Source organism: Micromesistius poutassou (assembly GCF_964030765.1).
Source record: "Micromesistius poutassou genome assembly, chromosome: 12".
Lineage (NCBI taxonomy): Eukaryota > Metazoa > Chordata > Actinopteri > Gadiformes > Gadidae > Micromesistius > Micromesistius poutassou.
Genome location: NC_140282.1, coordinates 3,052,879 through 3,077,878, shown reverse-complemented (window position 1 = coordinate 3,077,878; position 25,000 = coordinate 3,052,879). Strand labels below are relative to the sequence as shown.

At 49.7% G+C, this 25,000-nt stretch overlaps 2 protein-coding genes across 2 annotated transcripts in view; both read left to right on the top strand.

The window, feature by feature from the left end:
* The window catches only part of lrrc49 (leucine rich repeat containing 49), a gene marked incomplete at both ends in the record, with an annotated part of 24,720 nt that extends 23,672 nt beyond the window's left edge, over positions 1-1,048 (top strand). Inside the window, 2 exons of the mRNA XM_084475878.1 lie at positions 211-364; positions 833-1,048. Of these exons, the coding sequence (XP_084332004.1) occupies positions 211-364; positions 833-1,048 (370 nt within the window). The remainder of the gene's footprint in view (positions 1-210; positions 365-832) is intronic.
* An 8,732-nt stretch (positions 1,049-9,780) lies between these two features.
* thsd4 (thrombospondin type 1 domain containing 4) overlaps positions 9,781-25,000 on the top strand; it is a gene marked incomplete at its 5' end in the record, with an annotated part of 23,931 nt that continues 8,711 nt past the window's right edge. Inside the window, 8 exons of the mRNA XM_084475877.1 lie at positions 9,781-9,825; positions 9,945-10,306; positions 12,070-12,124; positions 12,386-12,523; positions 13,419-13,521; positions 16,741-16,877; positions 23,017-23,069; positions 23,601-23,683. Of these exons, the coding sequence (XP_084332003.1) occupies positions 9,781-9,825; positions 9,945-10,306; positions 12,070-12,124; positions 12,386-12,523; positions 13,419-13,521; positions 16,741-16,877; positions 23,017-23,069; positions 23,601-23,683 (976 nt within the window). The remainder of the gene's footprint in view (positions 9,826-9,944; positions 10,307-12,069; positions 12,125-12,385; positions 12,524-13,418; positions 13,522-16,740; positions 16,878-23,016; positions 23,070-23,600; positions 23,684-25,000) is intronic.

Sequence of the window (25,000 nt, the reverse complement as noted above, 5' to 3'; positions counted from 1 at the left end):
TCTCTCTCTCTCTCTCTCTCTCTCTCTGTGTGTCTGTGTCTCTCTCTGTTTGTGACTCTCTCTTTGTCTCTCTCTCTCTCTCTCTCTCTCTCTCTCTCTTTCTCTCTCTCTCTCTCGTGTGTTTCTTTCCTCTCCTCTTCCCTTTTCTACCCTCGTTCCGCTCCCTCTCTCCTCATTGGTCCACCACCTTGGCCCCTCCCCCTCCGACAGGAAGCGCCAGCTGCAGTTCCACCTGGAGGGGCGTGGCCGGCGGCCGGGCCAGAGCCCAGAGGAGCTGAGGGAGAACGGGAAGCTGCTGGGGGAGGGGCTTAGCCGGGCCCTGTTCAACTACCCGTGTCGGGACGGCGCCAGCGACAGCTCCGAGGTCCGTCACACCATGCACGCCCTGCCCCACCCAAACACCACCAAAACACCACCCCATCACCATAAAAACACCACCAAACACCACCCAATCACATCCCAAACACCAACCAAACACTACCCAATCACATCCCAAACACCAACCAAACACCACCCAATCACATCCCAAACACCAACCAAACACCACCCAATCACATCCCAAACACCACCCAATTACATCCCAAACACCAACCAAACACCATCAAAACACCACCAAACACCACCCAATCACATCCCAAACACCACCCAATCACATCCCAAACGCCAACCAACCACCACCTAAACACTACCCAACCACCACCCAAACACCACTTGAAAGCCACCAACACCCTCGACGCCTTCACCACAATACGACCGTTCTCTCAGCTCATTGAGGAGGCTCTGGTCTGGCGCTGAGTGGTCTGCTAACGCGTGGTTGCGCTCTCCCCCTCAGGAGGGCGCTGTGGAGCCGTCGGAGCGCGCCGCCACCACCCAGCAGTACCTGCAGGAGCTGGTCCAGCGGGCGTCCGACACCCACCTGAAGGGAGAGGCTCTGCACAAGCTGTGGCCCTCCCTGTTCGTGGAGATGGTGCGGGACTGCGTGCTGGACATGAGGGACCGGCCCTCCTACCGCAAGGCCTGCCTCCTCAGACTGTCCCAGAACAAGTGAATGGGGCCGGCCATGCGTAGCCATACATCAACACAGACACACACACACAGACACACACACACACACACACACACACACACGGAGAGACTAACACACACACACGGAGAGACACACACACACACACACACAGACTAACACATACACACCGACTGTAACACACACACACACACACACACACGCACACACCGACTAACACATACACAGCTACTGTAACACACACACACACACACACACACACACACACCGACTAACACATACACACCGACTGTAACACGTACACACCGACTAACACATACACAGTGACTGTAACGCACACACACACACACACACACACACACCGACTAACACATACACACTGACTGTAACACACACACACACACACACACACACACACACACACCGACTGTAACATACACAAACACAGACATCACAACGCATGCACACACATACACGACACCAAACACAAAGCAAACAGGCATTCAAGAATAAGTCGTGCTTGCCAATGTCCTCCAGACCCAAACACGTCGTCATGTGGCCACTCATTAGCCAATCACGTCTCTGGAAGCAGAGGATGATCTCCGCTTGCGCATCTGCGACCAAAGCCTGGAGATGGTAGCAGAGAGAATGTTCTGAAGACCGCCCCAGCGTGCACGTCTTGTCTGAATGTACGTCCTCACGAAGAAAACCGACCGTCATCGACGCTTTGAGTCCTGTCCCGTTTCTGGTGCTCTGCAACCCCTCATGCACCTGAGAAGCCTTCAGAGAGGGACCAAGTTTTACACCATTGTTTCCCTTGTTCCCCCCCCCCTCCCACATGTCTCTCCCTCACCATGCCTGGCGACAGGCCCTGTAACTCCTATATCCTTAGTTTTTCTGTTTCTTTGATGACCTCTTTGTGTGATTTTCTGTATGTATTTAGGATTAAACTATTCCCTGTCACATGTGATTATCTGCTCTCCCTTAAAGATAACAATAGACAACGATGGATAAGAACAAGTGACTAGAGCAGTGCTCTCATTGGTGGATGAATTGAAATGGCCGTTGGTTGATTGGTTTACCCTTCGCTCTCCTTTCAAATGAGAAAGGAACAGGTGAGCTATCAATTAAGCTCATCCCTGTACACTTCTGAGTTGAACCGAGTGCGATTGCAAACCTTTGAGTGCTGTGAATGCAGAGCGTGCGTGTTGGATTCAGTTCATCGTTTCCGCTCTTTCGAGCAAACGGCTTCTGACAGGATGTCACGTCGGAGCTGCGACCTTATTCACACCTCGCAGAGCAGGGAGGCCCACGGAGGGCGGTGGTGGTGTTGGTGGTGGTGTTAAGTGGTGGTGTAGGTGGTGGTGTAGGTGGGGGAGGGGGGGTAGCCTACATGCTGGTCTCTGCGCTGGGAGGACCGGTCTCCATGATAGTCGTCTGGTTCGGTGTGGAGCCCAGGCCTGGAATGCCCCCTGAGGCGGATCTCTACAGATCTCCTCCGTTCTCCTCCTGGTTCTTCTCAGCCCCATGCTGAAGTCGTACTGCACACACAAGGGAACAGCCTGGATAACGTGTCCTCTATTAAACGGTATTTGGGTTTGAGTGCTTTTACTGTTTAAAGATGAATTTTTAAAAAGGGTACAAAGTGGATTTTTTCTCTCCACCCGGCCGAACCTTCAAAGGGAAGCGAACACACATGAAAAACATCAGGAGTCAACAACTTGAGATGCTTGAAATTGTGTTCCTGGTTTATACTATGAGCGAGATGATTTAACAATGGACTCTGAGGTGAGACGTTTCTCAATAACAATATACAGTATGTTCTATGGAGCTGATCAGTCAAGATGACTCAATGTTTCATGGGGAAGTTTTCAGGAGGTAGAGAAAATGACCTTCAGGACCATGTAGATTACTTGCCCCTCTAAACCACTATCACCACTGAAGAGGTCCTGATGATTCCCAGAGATTAACCATTCTTTGGAGGTCCTGCAGTCAATGGCTGCTGATGATGATGACATCGAGAGCCTGTGGTTGTGTGGCAGTGTAGTGAGAGTGGAATGCTCTCAGGCTGCAGGTAGCCACATATTACGTCCATGAGAATTTTCAGTCAACACCACAAACCATTTGTCCAAACAAAGGGAATGAACGAAAGTGTTATCCCACCAAAACTGTTTTGGACCAGAAACATGTGTTTAGACAAAGTCCATAAGCAACTATGATCTATTCTGATCCCCGTTGAAAACGAGAATGTCCTGAAATGCAATCCTGTTCTGATACAAATGTATTCTTTAATCTGGTATCCGGACCAGAAACAGAGACACACATGGAGTTGCCTTAAAGGGACATCTGGCACAGAGGGGGGAGTGTAAACACATTGACATGCTTTGTTGTATTTTAACTCGTGTTGCCTTGGAAACCTTTCTGCTGATATATATTTCATGTTGGCATCAGCAACCCTCAGGGAACTTGTTGAATCAGAGTTAACCTAATCCCACCACAGCAGACGTGCGGCGTCCTCGTACCGAGACCTGAACCGTGAAATCAGGAAATCAAGAGAGAAGGAACATCACCTCACCGTCACAAAGACAAATCCTAACATTTACATTTACATTTACATTTAGGGCATTCAGCAGACGCTTTTATCCAAAGCAATTTACAATAAGTACATTTGTCAGAAGAAAGAGAAATAACAATATATCATTGTCGGTACAGTCAGAACAGAAAGTCATAGAACAAAGTGTCAAGCACTAACGATCGCTAGGTTAACCCATTCCCTGTATACAACAAAGAAAGCTAGGATAAGATGCTACACAATGCTAAGTACTATTTTTAAGTGCAAGGACGTGCAACATACAATAAGTGCGTACATTAAGTGCCAGGATGTACAAAATACAATAAGTGTACATTAGGTGCCAGGACGTACAACATACAATAAGTGGGTATATTAAGTGCCAGGACGTACAACATACAATAAGTGCGTACATTAAGTGCCAGGACGTACAACGGATAATAAGTGCATCAGAGCGATGTGGGGGAGTGGGGGGTAAAGGGGGTGGCTATGCAGAGTCTAGGTGAACTCTGAACAAGTGAGTCTTGAGTCTAACAACCGCATTTGCAGCGTTGCACGCCCCATGAGTCATTTAAACAGGGTTTGGGATTGCCTCTTCCTTCCCGTTATAGAGCTCGCTCTGTGCAGGACATACTGTCAGTGAAGTATGTGTGAAGAAGCAATGCATGAAATCCCTTCAGAAAGGGCCCAGGTAACAGGCCCTGAGGACATGTTTCAGGACCAGCCCAGGCTGACAGAGTCTTGAACGCGGAGCTCCTCGCCTGATTGTTGCTGTTGATAAAAGCAGTAACAACTCAAAGCACTGCCTCATCAGCAAACCCAGGAGTCAAGATGTCAGCCACACAAAACTTTGTGTTTAATATTGTTTCAACAGGAAGCTGTGGCTGCCCACAGGCCAACTATCTCACCGCTCCACATTGCGACTATGATTTGCACAAGTGTGCTCAAGTGTGTCTAATGCCTTGCTCCAGAGAACCTCAACCCCCCATTTTGTTTTTAATGAATCCTTTGCGTTTCAGAAGAGGTTCATTATGTCCGTGGGCGATGCGTGGAATTTGAAGTACTAGTTCTGCCGGCCGCTGATGATTCACAACATACACAATTCAATTCCATTCCATTTTATTTGTATAGCCGTTAATCACAGGTACAGTCTCAAATGGCTCAACATGCCATATATTTATGACACAATGGGAATCGCTGGATAGACGGGGGAAAGTTTGGGTTTTCCATGAACAAAGCATAACGCAGGAACTCGAACTGCAGACCTGCAAAGTGACATAATCATCTGTACGGTTATGCAAATATGACTGGCCTTGTTCCACCTCCATCAGCTTCTACAGGGTGAGTCACATGCATTCACAATGATGAGCCAATCCCATAAAGATACATCTCTCTGGACAAAGAGTCTCTTAACCGCAATTGGAAACACATAAAGAATCAAATAATGAATTCAAATAAGTGAATCATGTGCCCAAATACTTTAATATAAATGATACATTTTGCCAGGTGTTCTGGTCAGCACTGTTACATAATTAGTTTGGAGGTGGAGGTCCCCAGGTTCCTAGGTGGAGGAATAGCCGTGTCTTCACAGGTTATATCATATTCTACACCGTTCGCACAAACCGTCCCCAGAGTTATTGATCTCCAGTGATGCGTGTGGAGGGCCTTGTCACTCAGTTTAGTTTTTTCCATCAGGTGGAATTCTACAATGAAAATAAAACACACAGACTCACTTTTCACACAACACTTTCTGTTCAACAATGTTCCAACATCTCTCAGTAACTTCTGGTCCTGGTTGGAGACAGGCCGTAGCCAGGATTTGAACAATAGTGAGTTGTGACAAATGAAGCATTTGCTCTTCAAGTTCTCAACCGCTGATTCTGTACACAGTTGTATTTAGTTTTGATAATTTTTTATCTCTATGAGGTCACTGAGGTCCGGACCTCACTGACCTCATGGTCTGGAGACCAGATCTCTTGAGACGGGCCTTGTGTGTGCGTCTGACGTCGGTGGCCCGTCGTGTGAGGAGCGGGAGCGGGGCGGCCTTCTGGTCGCGGTCCGGTCTCTCTCTCGCCCTCTGAACGGGCGATCCGGAACAGAGGTTCATTATCGCTGCTGTAATTGGGGGGGGGGGCTCGCTCACCCATGACCGCCGCTCTGAGACGCCGCGGTTGAAGAGGAATTCCTCCGAAGCATCGGCATGATGAGGTCTGATGGAGAGAGGGCTGGACGGGTAGATGATGAGAGAGAGAGAGAGAGAGAGAGAGAGAGAGAGAGAGAGAGAGAGAGAGATTTTATTTTATTTTATTTTATTTTATTTTATTTTATTTTATGGAATACAGACATCTCCAAGGTATAGAAAAAAACATGACAAAGTGCAAGCACTTATTTCCATCATGGTCCCTGATGTTGAGAGACAGGACAGAGAGAGAGAGAGAGAGAGAGAGAGAGAGAGAGAGAGGGGGGGGGGAGAGGGGGGGAAGGAGAGACAAAGGGAGACAGACATCAACATGTAGGATGAAGGGCTTCAACAGGCTAGTGTGTGCTTACACCAGGATTAGTGACCACTAGTGTCAAAACTTTGACAAAGCACCTCCTTTGTTGCCGTGCTGGTCCTGTGGTTTTGTGTGTTTGTGTGTGTTTTTCCTGCATGACACCCTACGGCTGTTAGAGAAAGCCTTACACACAATACACACAAACACACACACACTCACACCGAGTGGTGGGCTGCACGCAACAGTACCTCTCCTGTGTGGTCAGGGAGCAGCACGCTTTAGGGAGATGATTTCATCTCTCTGAGAGCGTCTGAGACGTGAGGAGAAAGAAGAGGACAGGATCACCGGGACGGCAGGAAGAAGTTGGATTTATTTTAATTGATTTAAATTTCAAATTGAAATGACGTTGCCTCTTATTTTTCACATAGAAATATATCACATTGTTTTAATGAAATATGATACATGTTAGCTATTATTTAAAATACAATATAATTATATGATTTATATCTATCTATCTATCTATCTATCTATCTATCTATCTATCTATCATCATAATTTCTATACATTTTTTTTTTTTTTTTCTATACTTTCGTCCCGTCCCTCTGGTGGAGCGACAGGGGGCGCTGTTCCTGCTCCTCCTGTACTGCAGCTCCTGTCTCTGCAGAAGATCCAGATCACTTATCGCAGATCACCGCGCGTTCAAAGTGGTAGTAAGTGGCAGCACAAATGTTATGATCAGGACGACACAGCGGGGGTTAAAGAGAGCTGGATCATCTGTACCTGCATGTGAGTTCTGTGGATGTAAATGAGTGCAATCTGCACTCTCACCTGGATTCATGTTTCTGCCGAGATATGAGGATACTTGTCTCTGAACACCGTAGTAAAGGAGGATAACTTCTACACTACTACTACTACTACTACTACTACTACTACTGTGGATGTCCGCCGTATTTGACCTGATCGGACGACATTACTGGCCAAAGGTAACATCTGTGATCAGAGCAGATTGTCTAACTGACAAAGTTTTGTTTAACTCGCATAATATTTATTGAAGTCGAGAAAAGTTGGTAGGCCTAGGTAACAATTGAGCGAGTTTTAGAGTCGAGTTGAAAGTCAAACTCAACTTAATTGTTTATAGTATTTAATGAAGGCTTAATGCATTTAAAAAACAACAACAACTATTTTCTTTCACATTATGTTGGATTCTTTAGTGGTGCATTTTTTACATTTTTATTGTTTATTCCTTTAAGTAAATTGCCATTTTTAATAACAATAATGGGGAAATTAATTAAAAGCATGCATTGAAAATGACCTCTGACCCTGGGTTCAGAGTTCAGCTTGACTCTGTATAGCCTACCCCCTTACCCCCCCACCACACCCCTCTTACACACTTATTGTATGTTTTGCTTCCAGGCACTTAAAAATAGTACTTGGCATTAAGTAGCATCTTATCCTAGCTATCTTTGTTGTGAATGGGTTAACCTAACCTTAGTGCTTGGCACTTGTTTCTATGAACATCCTCGCCGTACCGACAGCGATATATTGTTTCTCTTTCTCCTGACAAATGTACTTATTGCAAGTCCCTTTGGATAAAAGTGTCTGCTAAATGCCATAAATGTTAATAGAAATGTGTCCCTGAAGAGAGAGGTAGGGTCAGGCTCTGGGTTAGGGGGTGTGTGGGGGTCATAGGTTAACACACAAGGTCAAGTGGGGCAGCCGTCACTTATTTCCCCTGATTCGGTGTCTCTCGCGGTGAACCAGACGGTGAGGGAGGACATGTGTGAGGTCTCACAGACAGACCTTCATCATAACCCTCGTCTCTTCCCCAGAGTCTCTTAACGCCGGCCGGCCAGGAGCGATGAGGGAGGCTTGTGTCTGGATCCTGAGGTGAAATCGACCGGAATGGTCACTTAAAGATTAGCTTGAAGCACCTGTTCTTTCTTCCTGTCTTTCTCTTTCTCTCTCTTTCTTTCTTCCTTTCTCTCACTCTCTCTCTTCTTTCTACCTTTCTTTCTCTTTCTTTCCTTCTTTCTTTCTTTCAGTCATGCATTTATTCATTTATTCTTTCTTTCTTTCATTCATTCTTTCGTTCTGTCGTTCTTTCATTCATTCTCTCCCTCTCTCCGTCTGTATCTCCTCGACCTCCCTCTCCTCCACTCCCTAAATCGTTTCCCACAAGACTGACTCAACGTGTGTGTCTTCCAGACTGGGTCCACTGCTGCTGCTGCTCTTCTGCCCGGGCCCTGCGTCGTGTCAGCTCCCCGCGGGCCACAGATGGGTGAGCAGCCGAGCCGTCCGCCCCCACAGACCCATCCTCTGCATCTTGACGTCCATCAGCTCACACCCAGCCCCCAGACCTCCCTCCCATGTCTGCAGCCCGCGTTTGGATCTGAGCGGTGCGCTGCCTGCCGCTGCCCAGCTCGCTGGCGGTTGGCACGGAGCAGAGGAATGTGGAATCTCTGAAGATGGCGTGCACGGTCGTGTCTTTGTAGCGTTCCCTCTCCGTGGAGGACGTGCCCCCTCTCTGAAACACAGACCGGATCAGAGGAGTGTCCGGGCTCCTCTCTGATGTGTGGCGTGTGAAGCGAGCGTGTTGGGTCTGGGAGGGTGGTGTGTTGAGGTGTTGTTGATGAGAGCCGAGTATCTCTCTCTCTCTCTCAGTTGTCAGAGGGGGAGAGAGAGAGAGGGGGACTCTGAGTCCGGGGTGGGAACACGATGGAGGTCAGCTTACTGTCGCCCAGAATCGCCCCTACAGCTAAATGCTCCCCCCCCACCCCCCTCAAACTAATGAAATCCAAACGGTGCTCTGAGCGCTGGAACAAAGGGGAGACAGTTTCAGCCAGCGGCAGCCAAGATCTCAACGTGGCCGGCCAAGACAGGGAATCAGGCTGACGGACGCGCGGATCGGCCAATTGCCACGGGCCTCGGGGTGGGCCGATCACTGCAGGGCTCCTTGCCCGTCTAGAGGAGCTGGTTCGGGTTCGGGGTAGTCGGGTTGGGGGGGGGGGGGGGCAGCATCCATGCATGCTGTGTCAGAAGAGGTCCAGCTGTGTGACCCCGGGCCGACCCCTTCAGAGACAGCGGTGTAGTATTACAAAGGCTGAAGTCGTGGGGGAGGAGGCAGGGAGGTGGGAGTTAGGGAGGGGGGAGGGTGGTCGGGTGGGGTGGTGGGGGGGCGGGGGTGCAGAGAGGTGGGAGGTTGGGATGGGGGGCGGGGGGGTGGGGGGCGCGCGGGGTGGAGGGTTCGAGGCCGGTGTGAAAGGCAGGACGTTGTTGATTGACAGCCTGCTTCTGTATTCTCTCCCCATCGTCCCGCGGGTCGGAGGCCACTGAGCGTCTCGTACCGCCATGTGGACGCCGGGCTGGGGGGGGGGGCGGGGGAGGGGTGGGGGTGAGGGTGGGGGCCGGACGGAGACAAAGTGCTCCTTGAAGAGTGAGATTTCCATGGCTGCACCACGTGGTCCTCGGGACGGGTTGGCAGGCCGGCCAGGGCCTGGCAGCATGTCAGCATCACAGCAGCGCAGCCGCCGCCGTGATTGCCACTAATACGTCCGTGGAAAAGTCTTTCTCAGGGGCCGAGTCAACAGGGGGGAAGTGCAGGTATGGAGGGGGGGCGGGGGGGCTTTCCCAGCAGGAACAGAGGCTTGCTTCATCAACAGTGAGGGAGAGGGCAGGGGGGTGATGTTACCGGGATGAGGTCAGTGCAGGAAGACTTCAGCAGGCCCCGGATGCTGACAGTCTCTCAGCCTCTCCTCTCCCTGCAGCTCCCTCCACCGCGCCTCCATTGTCTCTCCGCTACTCGGTTTGTGTTGCTTTGAGTCACTCCGGCGGTGTTAACCCCTGCCTCTCCTCGCAGGGCCCCCAGGGCAGAGACCCCCCACAGGAGGTAGCGGCGGCGGCAGGGGGCCACGGAGGATCCCAGGGCTCCTGGGGGGCCTGGGGAGCCCTGGCGCCTTGCTCAAGGACCTGCGGCAGAGGGGTGCAGGAGCAGAGCCGACCCTGCCTGCCCGTGTACGCGCCCCCCGCCCACAGACCCCCCGCGGACTCCCGGAGACCCGGCGGCGGTGGGGGGCGGGTCCAGGACTCACGTTACGTGGTCTCGGCCCTGCAGCCGGTGGTGGGGGGGCAGGACCCCGGGGCCCGGCCCCACACCCACAACGGCAGCAGCCCGTTGGCAGCGGACCGGACCCAGGGAGGGAGGGGGCCCTCAGGACGCAGGTAAAGAAACACTGTTTTATAATCGGCTCAAATTGATCACGTAATGAGGATGTGTCCTTAAAGGTCCCATGACATGCCACCAGGTGTGGTGTGATTAGCCGTTACAAGCCGTTTTGATGTCATAACAACGGCTTGTAACTGCTAATAACACCACACCTGGTGGCATGTCATGGGACCTTTAAGACTTAAATGTAATTATCAAATAATAGATTTTTATTTCCTATGATTTTATTTCAAGATTTTTATGCTTTATTCATGAAGATGCAGTGAGTTAGACAGGAAGCTATGGGAGAGAGGGGAGGACATGCAGCAAAGGACCATGAGCAGAAATCAAACCCGCGTCACTGTCGTAAGGGCTGAACCTTAACGGTTCAGTTAAGTCATTCTACGCAGTGATCCACTGGGACGCCCCACCCCTCCGCCAAAATGATATTTTACGGACAGACGTGTGAAAGGTGGAAAACCTTCAAAAAGGAAATCCACTTCAAAAAGGTGAATTAAACCAGAGCTGGTTCTCAACGGAGCACCTTTCAGTTTCCATGTGTGCCAAGCAGGATGCTAGACAAGGATGTGTCACTCGTCATCCATTCAGTCTTAAAGGGTTGGTTTCAGCCCACTTGTATCGCGCCCGGCATGTGATGGCTAATCACACTCACACCTGGTGGCATAACATCACCATCACGTGGAGCCCTGTTTTCAGTGTGATGTGAGGTGATCTTCAGAGATGTGAACGATGTTCAGATGAAAGCTAAATGTTGGAGACCGCAAAAGAGAGAACTGCAAGTGCACTCATGTCACAGATTGGTACGGTTTCTGCTCTCAGAGGATTACGTTCAGGTCTTGCTTTTCAATCTTTAAGTTCCTCAAATATTTGCAGTTGAGTGTAATCTTGCCTGAAGACACTACAGCAGGGACGAGACTTACCGACTCTTAATGAAAAATGATTTATTAGCCTACTCCAAACCTCCAGAGACGCAACCTATTTCCCAGAAATTGTTTTAACAAGAAACCCAGCCCTGTCCACAGAAGCCCAGCCTGCTGACGACCTGGAGGGGAGAGTGAACTATGTTATGGTGTGAGACTTCTCTTGGGTTAAAACCACAAACCGATTCAAGTGTTGAGTAGAGTAGTCATTTATAATCAAATGGTAAATGGACTGCATTTATATATCTTTTATATAGTTTTTCTAACCAGTGGCAACCCAACCGCTTTACAATAATGCCTAATATTCATCTATTCATCCATTCATGCACACACAGCCACACACCGACGGCGTTGTCAACCAAGGCGACAAGGTGACAGCCAGCTCGTCGGGAGCAGTTAGGGTGAGGTGTCTCGCTCAGGGCCACCTCGACACTCAGCTAGGAGGAGCCGGGGATTGGACTCTCTACCTCCTGAGCCACATGGACACATCTGTAGACATTCTATCATTTCCGCAGGGCTGTTTCTGCCCGTGTGTGGAGGTAGTCTAGCAGAGTAGCACGGTCTCAGAGTGACTACGGCCCGTCGTGTCGCCCCTCAGTGGAACGTTCTCTAGTGATGGGAGTCCAGGCTCCGGGCTCGCTGAGGTTCTCAGACGGACCATCAAGACTTCAGACCATCGCAGCGTCCCCCCCCCCGGCATTGGACCGTGCATCAGAGTGGCTGGTTCAGCTTATTGTTTGTGCTCCGTCTCCAGCTGACGGTAGACGGATGACATTTTAACTGTAACTGTCTGTTAAGTGCTTCTCTCATGTGTGCTGCAATCCTCCGTGTGTCCACAGGCCGCCGGGACACTTCTCCCCGGGACAGTACGGCTATGGCCGGGTCCGGGCCGGGGTCCCGCCCGCCACGGGGCCCGGGTTCCGACCGGGGGGGTCCCCATCTCAGCGGCACAGGCGCTCCCCTCCGACCCAGTCCTTCCAGCCCCCCCCGCCCCGACCCCACGGGGGTCACAGGTCAAACAGCTGGGACCCCTCCTCCTCCTCCAGCAGCCCCCAGCGCCAGCAGCACCATCAGCACCACCTCCCGGGCCGGACCTACCCGGGCCCCCGGGAGCCCCGCCCCAAGGCCCCCCCGGTCTGGGCACCCCTCTACCAGCCCGGCTCGGCCTACCAGCAGCCCCAGCGGGGGCCCCAGTCCTCTGGGTCTCAGGGACCCCAGGAGAGGCCCTATGAACCCCTGGATGCCTCCGCCTGCGCCGGGGAGAACGTCCGCTTCCAGATCTGCAATAACAACGTGAGTATTGATCTGGGATTATTGATCTGTGGGTCAGAAGGATGTGATTATTGGTCTGTGAGTCTTGATCTTTGATTATTGATCTGTGATTATTGATCAGTGATTCTGGAGGATGTGATTATTGATCTGTGGTTCTGGAGGATGTGATTATTGATCAGTGATTCTGAAGGATGTGATTATTGATCTGTTGTTCTGGAGGATGTGATTATTGATAAGTGATTCTGGAGGATGTGATTATTGATCAGTGATTCTGGAGGATGTGATTATTGATCTGTGGTTCTGAAGGATGAGCGCAGAGGTGAAAGGGTTAGGATGTCCTGCCCGGTCTCATTCATTCCCCTCTTGTTTTGAATCCACATTCACTGAAGAGTCTTAGGGTTGGGGTTTGTTAATTTAGGAGTGCTTATGGTTGATTTGGTCATGTTGAGGGACCTGTGTCGAGGTGGTCTATATGGAATGCACCTCACTGACGGGTCAGATGCAGTAGGATCTGGTGTAGAAGGTGCACTGTAAGACAGAGCTGATGAGCAGCAGTTCCTTAAGGTCTCAGTGTGTAGATGCTAACGCCCTCAGAGCCAGCGGGTGTGGGTCTGGTGTGTCTTGTTAGGACACGTGGCTATTGGGTCAGTTTTTACTAGAAAATGCTGGAATCTTAGTGCGCTCCTTTTCAAAAACATGTGGTCTCATTAACACAAAGGAGCAGGTGACCACCCACACACTCAAAGCATGGATTTTTATGTTTCATAAAAAGTTAATTTGTGTTGTCCTGGAACTTCTGTATTTACTGTGTGTGTGTGTGTGTATGTGTATGTGGGTGTGGGTTTGCATGTCTGTCTGTTCATGTGTGTGTGCGTGCATGCCTGTGTGTGCGTGCATGCCTGTGCTCTCTCCCCAGGCCTGCCCCTCCTCCAGCCCTAGCATCAGAGCAGCTCAGTGCTCCTCCTACAACAGGCAGCCCTTCATGGGGCGACTGTACGACTGGGAGCCCTTCAACGAAGGTAGGACCCCCACACCCCCAGACCCCAAAACGCCAAGACCCCCATACCCCAGACCCCCATACCGGCACACCCCAAGACCCCCACACCCCAAGAGAGAGAGAAGAGAGAAGATCTACTTTAGTACAGAGTTAGGGGGAGCGGTTTGTGAAATAGGTTTCAGTAATAATGGACTGAATTGATGGAGTCGCGGTTCTGGAGGGGAGAGGTGAGGTTACCTTGGGAACAGCGTAGGAGTTCTGCTGGGAATTGAGAGTCTGTTTGAAGGCTCTGGGCGGGTTAGCGGATGTTTGATAGAACAGCTTCTCTCTGGATCACGGGTTGGATGGGATGGTCTGTGATTGTTACTGCAGGAGTGCGTTCCACGCGTTACATTGCGACAACTCAAGATGTATCTTCTGAACTCGGACAGAGCAGTGTTGCAAATTAAATGACTAACTTGATGAAGCTTTTTATTTGAATGTGTTATTATTTTTCGAGGGTTCACTGTGTTTATACCGTTTATAACCAATAGATCCCTAAAACCGAGTGTCTCAAACATAACAATGTAACATAACAAAGATATCTCGTACATGCATTCGCAGACAATATATTGTCTATATATTGTCTATAATATTGCATACCAAACAATATATATTGTCTATGATGATGATGATCATACTTTAGTTCAGGAACATTGCAGTTTAGTCCCAGCTTAGGATGTCAGGCGTCAAGTCAACGTACAGTATATGATTAAATTTAAAGATCTGATGATCAGAGCAGAGAGTCTGGAGATAGTTTGAGTGAAACCAGTTCTCCCACTCCACCACCCAGTAGACCAGTCACCGGTCTAACCGAGCTGTCCCACCTGAGAGAGTGAACCCATGAAGGTGTGGGAGGAATCCATGCTCCATGAATCCATGAAGGTGTGACCTCCCCCTCTCCTCCTGTATCACCGTATCCTAGCAACGGTGAAAACACCTCAGAAAGAAAAAAACCCCCCCGCCAATTTCTCCGAGGGCATCGGTTTTCCGACTCAATTTCCTGTCGAACAAAAGCAAAGAGAGCGTTTGTGTATTTTTAGCCCGTCCTGCTCCTTGACGGCTCGTGCAGATGTGGGAGATTATTACCTTACGCTGGCGCGGCGGTACGCGACTCGGGTCCTGAATGGGGCCTCGACAAACAATGGCACATCTGTAGAAGAGCTCCCTGCTGGGATCGTATAATATCTAATTGGCACGGCTTCTGAACCCAACGAATGGAAAAGGTGGTCACCATCGGCGGGTTGTTATGGCGACCGCTGATTCACGAGGGGGAAACACTGAGAGAAGATCTATTTAGTACCGGGTTAGGGGGAGCGGTTTGTGAAATAGGTTTCAGTAATAATGGACTGAATTGATGGAGTCGCGGTTCTGGAGGGGAGAGGTGAGGTTACCTTGGGAACAGCGTAGGAGTTCTGCTGGGAAGTGAGAGTCTGTTTGAAGGCTCTGGGCGGGTTAGCGGATGTTTGATAGAACAGCTTCTCTCTGGATCACGGGTTGGATGGGATGGTCTGTGATTGTTACTGCAGGAGTGCGTTCCATGCGTTACATTGCGACAACTCCAGATGTATCTTCTGAATTCGGACGGAGCGGTGTTGCAAATTAAACAACTAACTTAGAATATAGAATATAGAATAGAATATATCTTTAATTGTCATTGCACAGGTACAACGAAATTGAGGTAGAAACGCTCACATCAGTGCTCTTAAAGTACAAAAAGACATAAGAAGACAAACAGGCAATAGGCACAGTATACAATTCAATAAGATAAAACAACTATAAAAACTAAAACTGTTTAAGTAAAAACTGTTTAAAAATTATTATTGCACATTTCATGTTAGAATCTAGTTTTGGCGTTTATTTATTGCACTGATGGCCCTGGGATAAAAACTGTTCTTTAGTCTGTTTGTTCTGCCGTATATGGTCCTGAACCGCCTCCCTGATGGTAGCAATTCAAGGAGGTGATGGCCTGGGTGGGATGAGTCTTTGAGGATGCTGTGGGCCCTCTTAAGGCAGCGGCTGTTGTAAATATCCTCCAGAGATGGGAGAGGACATCAGCATATTTTTTGGGCAGTGTTAATGACCCTCTGGAGCCCTTTCCTTTCGGCAGCGGTGCAGCTGCTGAACCACAGTGTGACCACAGTGTGACCACAGTGTGACGTAGCTCAACACCGACTCAATGGAGCTCTGGTAAAAGGACACCAGCAGTCTGTCTGTGAGGTTGTTTTTCCTTAGGATCCTTAAGAAGTACAGTCTCTGTTGGGCCTTTTTTTGTATTGTTGAGGAATTTACTGTCCAGGTCAGGTCCTCCATGATGTGGGTGCCCAGGAACCTGAAGTCTGAGGCCCTCTCCACACTTTCTCCATTTATGCATACTGGTTGAATGTCTGTTTTATTTCTTCTGAAGTCAATGATTAGTTCCTTGGTTTTGGATGTGTTGAGGATCAGGTTGTTCTCTGAACACCGTGCTGCCATCCGCTGTATCTCCTCCCTATATGCAGTCTCATCCCCTCCTGATATGAGCCCCACAATAGTTATCATCGGCAAACTTGATGATTGCGTGTAGAGAGTGTAGAGAGTGTAGAGTAGGGGGCTCAGCACACAGCCCTGTGGGGAGCCGGTGCTGAGGTTTACTGCTGAGGAGAGATGGGGTCCTACTTTAACTCTCTGGGGGCGATTTGACAGAAAGTCTTTGATCCAGTGGCAGATGTGTTGTGAGAGTCCAAGGTCCAGAAGTTTTTCCACCAGTCTGTTTGGTATGATGGTGTTAAAAGCGGAACTGAAGTCGAGGAACTTGATGAAGCTTTTGATTTGAATGTGTTATTATTTTTCGAGGGTTGACTGTGTTTATACCGTTTATACCCAATAGATTCACCTCTCCCTAAAACCCCCAAAAAATCAGTCTAAAAAATATCTCGTACATGCATTCGCAGACAATATATTGTCTATATATTGTCTATAATATTGCATACACAGACAATATATTGTCTGTAATATTGCATACCAAACAATATACATTGTCTATATATCGTCTATAGTTGTCTAATATGGTCTAATATCACCATCATGCTCATTCTGTACTTCAGTGGTTAATGTCTTGAAGCCCATTGGTCCACAAAGCAGCGTCACATGACCTCTGGTCCAGCTCAGGGTCGTTGATGACTGATGTTCTTCCTCCCTTGCTCCTCTTCCTCCTCTCCAGTGCCCGGAGAGCACGGCTGCGCGCTGAACTGCCGCGCGCTGGGCTTCCGCTTCTACGTCCGTCTGTCGGACCGCGTGACAGATGGGGCGCCGTGCGGGGCCAACGGGACGGCGCTGTGCGTGGCGGGAAAGTGTGTGGTAAGGCGACGCCGCCGCCGGCTGTCCGGGGTGGTTCTGGTTCAAAGAGAGCGATCCTCGTTTGGCTGGTTTAGCACCCGCAGGGTGGGGTGGGGTGGGGGGGGGGGGGGGGGCACCCTGCTGGGGGGGCACCCTGCTGTACACAGTCAACGGGTCAGTGCAGTGGAGTGGTGTGACGTTAGTGTTATACGTCGCGGTGGTCCCATCCTGTGGTTACATGGAGAACCACCAGATGGCAGCAGTGCACCAGAGGTCATCTGCAGCGTGGAATAGGAGAGAAACAAAGAAGGCATGCCTATCCATGCCAGTGACTTCAATTTTGGATCTTTCTCTTTAATAAGGATTCAACCTTTTGTAAGGAAGTTTCCATTATGTCAAGAAGCTTTATTCTGAGTGAACCTGAGCCAAAGATCTCTGTTTTGGAACTCGCCTGTCTCATGGTCCTTTTGGCCGCCTCTTGTCCCACTGCTGTAATCCAGTCATCTTCATCATCATCCTCATCATGTTAATGCTCTGGGCATCGAGCTCTCAGATCTTCATCACAGCCTTCATGTCTTTTCAAGCATTAATGTCGTTAGAATAACGATTATCGGTTAATTTTGACACACACACACACACACACATACATACACACATACACACATACATACACACAGACACACACACACACACACACACACACGGATCCATGGGAATTAAAAGCGGGTGTGCATGGTTAATTCATGTGACCCCACCAAGATGATCTCTCTCACCGCACGTGCCGGTGCAAACACTTACTCCGTCTCCTAGCACCCATGAATTCATGAGTCATCCGAACCAGCTAGTGGTGGCCCCTGGTAATTAACAGCAGACTTATTTAGAGATGGCCCCCTCAAGTCAAGGGCTGTCCGACCTCAGGAAGGGGCAAAGATCTTGAAAAAAGTTGATGGTAAGAGAGAGAAAATGAAAGAGACCATGAAAAGTTATTCTCCAGGCTGCTATGGTAACTGAAGTAGCTGGGGGGGAGAATATATTAAGTGTATATAAGTGTATACTATTATTTGGTCTTACCCATTTTGGGAAAAGGGGGATTGAAACGTATCTTGTAAGCGAGTCCAGCCGATCTTGGTCTTTTCATTCGGATCGACTCTGCAAAGCGTTGACTAAACGTTGGGTGTTTGGGTGGAGGAGGGGGAGGGGGAGGGGGAGGGGGGGTGCTGCAGAGGGGATGCTCACGTCAGCAGGCCGCTTCACTGCGTTTCTGCTGTGGTTTTCCTAAATGCTTCCACGTACTGCTGAGGCCATGGAAAGTTTGCGTAGTTAATCCCCCTGGTAAACAATGTTTACTCTAAACATGATGTTTATTTGTCTCCTCCTCAGGTTACATGAAATTTGTTGTTTCACTGTTCAAATTGGGTCACGTGATGTTGCATTACCGCTGGATGAAGATGTGTGTGTGTGTCCCCTCAGGACTTCTGGCTAGCTCTACACAGATACAGTCAGTATAACGGCATATTATGGGTTAAATAGAAGCTATGGCAAAACAAAAGGAGTAAAGTGTGTGATCAAGTCGGATCAGTCTAAATGTTTTTTTCCCGTGTCTCATGTTGTCTGCATTATCCCAAGTTTATAAAAACCAGCCTTAGTTAAGTTTTAGTTACTTAAAAAAAAAAAAAAAAACCTTTACAGATTTCTACTTGGATTATTCCTCCAAACCACAGAATCCTCCCCTCCTGTTAACCCCCTCATTCCATTGGTCAGAGGCGATCTGCTCACTTAGACCAGTGAGGCCACTGCCCTGTCCCGGGAGGGCTGAGGTCCGGGTACAGCCAGTGCTCGGTGCCTCTTCGCTCGGCGCGTGCCAGGGTCTTATTCCCTGGCCCTTGTGTGTCCCGCTCCGACAGCCCGGGGGGAACTCCGAGCGGCTCTGTCCAAACTGCTGACACACACACACACACACACACACACACACACACACACACACACACACACACACACACACACACACACACACACACACACACACACACACACACACACACACACACACACACACACAGAGAGAGATCCATAGCACCACTTGATTGGACGACCGTAACCAACAGCGGAGGAATCATACGATTCCTTTTTTTTTTTTGCTTATTAGACAAAATGTTGGAGCAGAGTTTATTGACGTTGATTAGGAAAGCTCTGTGATTTTCTGTTGCCCTGGCACCCTCCACGCCACAACCCTGATTCCTCGGCCTTCGTTTGCTTTTCCTCGGAATCCCATTTTGTGCAAAATATGCGAGCCAATCAGGCAAGAGATCCTAAAGATAGATCCTGTGAGAGAGGTTTCAGCGCTATAGCTAGCTTTAGGAGTCGCCAGGGATCCATGCGTGTCTTAAGAGTATATATCACAAGTTCACGACCGGCACCATGCTCAGACGGAGAAGACCCCTGCCGTCCTCTGGTCATTAAAGAGTCCCATCAGGAGACGTCCATCTCGACTCCAGAGAGAGGACCTCCTACCTTCGCGTTAATCAAGAATCAACAGATCGAGTGTCCGCCCCCGGCCCCTCCGGTTACCAGGGCAACACTGCCCGAGGCGGCCTGCGGTCGTTTCACTGGAGTGGTTTCAGGTGGAGCGGGTTCCTCGGAGAACCACGTTGAATGAACCCGACAGCGCGAGCGTCCTCCTCCGTCCGTCCGTACGTAGAGAGGGCCCGGGGGCCCGGGGCCCTGCCAGCTGTTACACTCGGGAGGAAAAGCCAGAGCCACAGAAAACACGTCTCTTTAGTACGGCTCCTCATGTCAGACGAGCTGCAGAAGAAAGACTCCATTATGAGGCAGCGCTCAGCCGCCGCCGCTGCCTCGGTGCCAGCGGAGGGAATAGGAGAAGTGTGTGTGTGTGTGTGTGTGTGTGTGTGTGTGTGTGTGTGTGTGTGTGTGTGTGTGTGTGTGTGTGTGTGTGTGTGTGTGTGTGTGTGTGTGTGTGTGTGTGTGTGTGTGTGTACGTGCATGTTTTTTGCACGTATGTGTGCACACGTCTGTCTCCGTGTGTGTGTGTTTTTAAAGGGTGACCACTGACCACACACTTGTCCCGCTGCGGCGGTGGGCCCAGAGCAGCTGTAACCCGGCCCCCCCCCAGCCTCCTCCCAGTTCCACACGTTAACGGGCGGCTGGAAGTCCTCAGGACATAATTAACACACAGCACTCCTTTACTCAACACACTTTATTGGTACAAGGAAATCAAACCCGGGTCCTTCCAGGCCGGAGCTGTCCGAGAGGCCCTGCACTAAATCCTCCTGTATGTATGCATTAAGGACCAGCCGCAGAAGGTGTCTAACACAGTGTGTGTGTGTGTGTGTGTGTGTGTGTGTGTGTGTGTGTGTGTGTGTGTGTGTGTGTGTGTGTGTGTGTGTGTGTGTGTGTGTGTGTGTGTGTGTGTGTGTGTGTGTGTGTGCGCGTGCTATGGTGTTACTTGGATGTGTGTCCATGCAAAATGTTTTATTACAATGCATAGCCTCCTGTTGTGCGTTTGGTTGCCTCATGATTTGTTTCTCCACCCTGGGCAGGAGCGTTTAAAGCCCATCTCGTTATGATAATACAAAAAAAAGACGCTTTATTTATGGATTTTTGATACGTAGCAATGGATCAGCAAAGGGCTGGACGAAGCATCTCAAAGGACAGCAAAGAAACAGCAGTCTCCATGACAACAGATCGAAAACATAAACACAATTGATCAATGCGATAAAATCTTCAGCGAAAGCAGCATGGATGAAATGCGATTTTAAAAGCTAGAAGGAAAGAGGTTTTTTTATCGCTTGTCGTTTCTCCAAGAAACTCCGTCCCATGTTCTGGGAGGAATGCCTCGGCCTAATGAGCAAGGCAGCCGTGCCGCGCTGTCACTTCCTGTATTGATGTCATGAGTTTCTCACCAGCACATCTAAAGATAATATTTGCTCGCGTGAAGACTGATGGCCTTCCAGGCTGCTCAGGTACAAATAGAATAAACACCGGCTGCTGCTGCTGCTGGTGGCGGTGGGTTCATGTTGTTTTCTGATCTGCGCACACATGCGCACGCACGCACACACGCACGCACGCACGCACGCACGCACACACATGCACACACTCGCTCACACACACACACCTCGGACTACTGGCCCGGCACCTCCCCTAGCCCCTCACTGCTCATCTGTTTTATTCATTCCCCTGGCGCGCTCCATCAGCAGCATGTGAAGAGTTGGGGATCAGCGTGTGATGTATGGGTGACCCGGCGCACTCGGGCCCTTGGCCCTGTTGAGACGTCTGACCCTCTCACTTACTACAAGGGCTTGTCCGTCAGACTGCATCATGGGAGGTTTTTCTGGTGACACTCGCCAGCAAAACGCCACATTGAGAAGACTCACAAGAGTTTTATTAGGCTTCGTCAAATCCTAAATCTTATCGGTAAATCTTACGGTATTTATACCGTAACCTAGCATTATGAAAATGTTATTTTACGTCTCTCAACACTGAGGCAGTTTCATACACGACAATGGCTTCCTGTAATCTCAAATCATTCCACGATTCATTACTGTGCAAGGACCAAAACAACATCAGTATCCAATAACTAAGATCCCAATGCTCCTGTGCTTCCAAAATGGAGACGGTCGCTGCGTTGTGGCGTCACGATGTACGTGTCCTAGCGGCAGCTCTCTGCACCCGGTAGGACTTTCATAACAGACGCTACCACAGAGCTTAGTGGTTACCCTGAACAGGTACTGTCGCTCATGGCCACATGAGATACAGGTGCAGTTTATCCTTGTACACCAACCCGCGAAGTACGCTGATTATAACTGCAATGGAGTCAATATTAGAACAACTTTCCATGCCACTGTAGCAAAGGTGGAGCAAGTTCCTCCACCACTAATTTGTGAGTTGTAGTGGGGTGTAAACTTTATAGTTTCACTATTCTTAACGAGGCAGGGATTCCATATCCCGGCATCAATTGAAAGGACATCTTTACTGCGTTCCAGCTGTGTGCTGCTTCCTGGCCCAGAGCTTTACTGGTGAACACTGTTGGTTTAATCTTCGTCTGAACCCCAGCGGCCCCCCAGCGGGCCCCCAGCGGGCCCCCAGCGGCCCCAGCAGGTGCCCCTCTGTGACCTCTGACCCCTGTGCTCTGGGGCACCGTGTTCCTGTGCTAAGCCTGACTGCACCAGATCTGGGGGGCCACACACTCATTCAGCGCTGTGGCCCCTGGTCTGGGCTGACGAGCCGACTCCTGGAGGCCCTGCATGGGCGGGGGTCCCCGTCACCCCTCCACGCTGGCAGGGGGGCCCTCTGATGCGTTTCCAACACGTTGCTGCGTCTGACCTGACCTCCACGTTGACTCATCACTGCCTTGTCCAATCAGATCCCCTGCAACAAGAAGTCCCCCAGCTAAGCCAACAAGAGGCCCTTGGTGTGGTGTTAACAGCTTCAACCTGTATCTGCAGTGTTTACAGCTTCACCCTGTATCTGCAGCATTGTTTACAGCTTCACCCTGTATCTGCAGTGTTTACAGCTTCACCCTGTATCTGCAGCATTGTTTACAGCTTCACCCTGTATCTGCAGTGTTTACAGCCTCACCCTGTATCTGCAGTGTTTACAGCTTCACCCTGTATCTGCAGCATTGTTTACAGCTTCACCCTGTATCTGCAGTGTTTACAGCCTCACCCTGTATCTGCAGTGTTTACAGCCTCACCCTGTATCTGCAGAGTTTACAGCCTCACCCTGTATCTGCAGTGTTTACAGCCTCACCCTGTATCTGCAGTGTTTACAGCCTCACCCTGTATCTGCAGTGTTTACAGCCTCACCCTGTATCTGCAGTGTTTACAGCTTCACCCTGTATCTGCAGCATTGTTTACAGCTTCACCCTGTATCTGCAGTGTTTACAGCTTCACCCTGTATCTGCAGAGTTTACAGCTTCACCCTGTATCTGCAGTGTTTACAGCTTCACCCTGTATCTGCAGAGTTTACAGCCTCACCCTGTATCTGCAGTGGTTAAAGCTTCACCCTGTATCTGCAGAGTTTACAGCCTCACCCTGTATCTGCAGAGTTGTTTACTGCCTTCGCCGTGGGGTCACCTCGACTGGCAGACGGGCGTCATAACTTCATGCTAATGTCTCTTGACACATGCCCTGTTCGGGGTCAGCTGATGCTGGCCTTGGCCAATAGCAGCACGGCTCTGCGGGCTGGCATTAATGGGTGCGCGCGGGGGGGGGGGGCATTTTTTTAAATAAAAGTATATGTGTATATATATATATATATATATATATATATATCAGCATATATTTCATATATATCAGCATGAAAATGCAGTTCTAAATACAAACAAAATGTGCAGACAAAAAAATGTGCAGACAAATACAAAACCAGAACGTTTATGCAATCATTTGGTGAAGCAAATCCAGTAGATGACCAGTCATGTGTGTAACTGTGTAAAGTGAATGCACACGGACAGACGGGTAGCTAGCTAGACAGACGGCAGACAGAGATACGCAGGCTAACTGCTAACAGACAGACAGCGGATAGAGCGGTCATGTATAGTGAGCTGCAGCCCCGCGCTACGTAGCGTAGCGCCGTCTGAGGGACCCAGCCCGGCGGCCACGTCTAGAGGAGGATTTATGGGCGACTCTCCGGGCCCCGGGTTGTATTTCTGGCAGCCGGCGGTCGCCTGAGTGTCCCTCAGACGCGCGGCTGTTGACTTTGACTGGCCGCTCTCTGGGTGGCTGTCAGGGGAGAGATAGTCGAGCACTTTTTACGCCTACGGGCCGCTTGTTTGGAATGCGGCCGGCGGGAGTCTCGCTGTGTGGTCGCTGGTCCGCGGGCCGGCGGGATTCACCCGCCGATCGGGACCAGAAGAGGGAGTCAGGACCAGTTCACTGGTCGTCTGAGTGATCGCAGGGCCGTGAACAACGGCCTGTTGAATGGCCGCTATAGACGACTTATTTAGTACTTACTCCTTTGTTTGAACTTTGAGCCTTCATAGTTTTGATCAGGTCAGTGCTTCTTCGGTTGAAAGGGTTGAAACCGGTGTGTGTGTGTGTGTGTGTGTGTGTGTGTGTGTGTGTGTGTGTGTGTGTGTGTGTGTGTGTGTGTGTGTGTGTGTGTGTGTGTGTGTGTGTGTGTGTGTGTGTGTGTGTGCGCGCACGTGCGCTTCAGGTTTCAGAACAGCGGGGGTCCTCCCTGTTGATCAGGCTGATCAGGGCGTCCCGGTTCAGCCTCTTATCTCTCTCTCTCTCCTTAACAGGTGTGTAAAGACAGTGAACTACCATAACCTCCCCTTACCTTACCTGAGCCATCATACCTGACTGCAGCGGTCACACTCCCATTACTCAGAGAGAGAGAGAGATGAGAGAGAGAGAGAGAGAGAGAGAGAGAGAGAGAGAGAGAGAGAGAGAGAGAGAGAGAGAGAGAGAGAGAGAGAGAGAGGAGAGAGAGAGAGAGAGAGAGAGAGAGAGAGAGAGAGAGAGAGAGAGAGAGAGAGAGAGAGAGAGAGAGGAGAGAGAGAGGAGAGAGAGAGAGAGAGAGAGAGATAGGGAGTAATCGGTCGACCAGAGCAGCATAGGAGGAGTGATATGTCACTGTTTAAAAGCACTTTTATCTCACGTAAGGGAAAATAGTCTCTCAGTCGTCTCTGTAGCGTTATGTCATTGTTATGCCAAAATTACCAGCCTGCTGGGTTTCTCACATTTTAAGATGTGGGGTTTATAATATAATATAACACAATATCCTCTATCATAGTCATTTGATTTGACGCTACATATCTTTATATCTACATATCTATATATCTTCGTTCTACCTGGGTTATTACAGGCATAAATGTTAAGCTTATATGTGTTATGTATTCTGAAAGGCTTCTGTACTAAAGTGCTCCAGTCTTCTGATGTTGCTTGTCGGTTCTAACTGAGGAAAATAACCAAACACATCTTCACATTACAACAACGTGGACGGCTTCACACTTATTGTATGGCCAACGTTGTGCTAATTGTTTGCGATCGTGACCATAAGGGTAACGAAGCGTTGTAGTGCTAAGCTAGGCTACGCTATGCTAGGCTAACCCCCCCCCGTCCCGAATCTATAGGAAGACGCAGTCATGTTGAGATAATTTTACGAGTCAAACCGAACGAAGACAA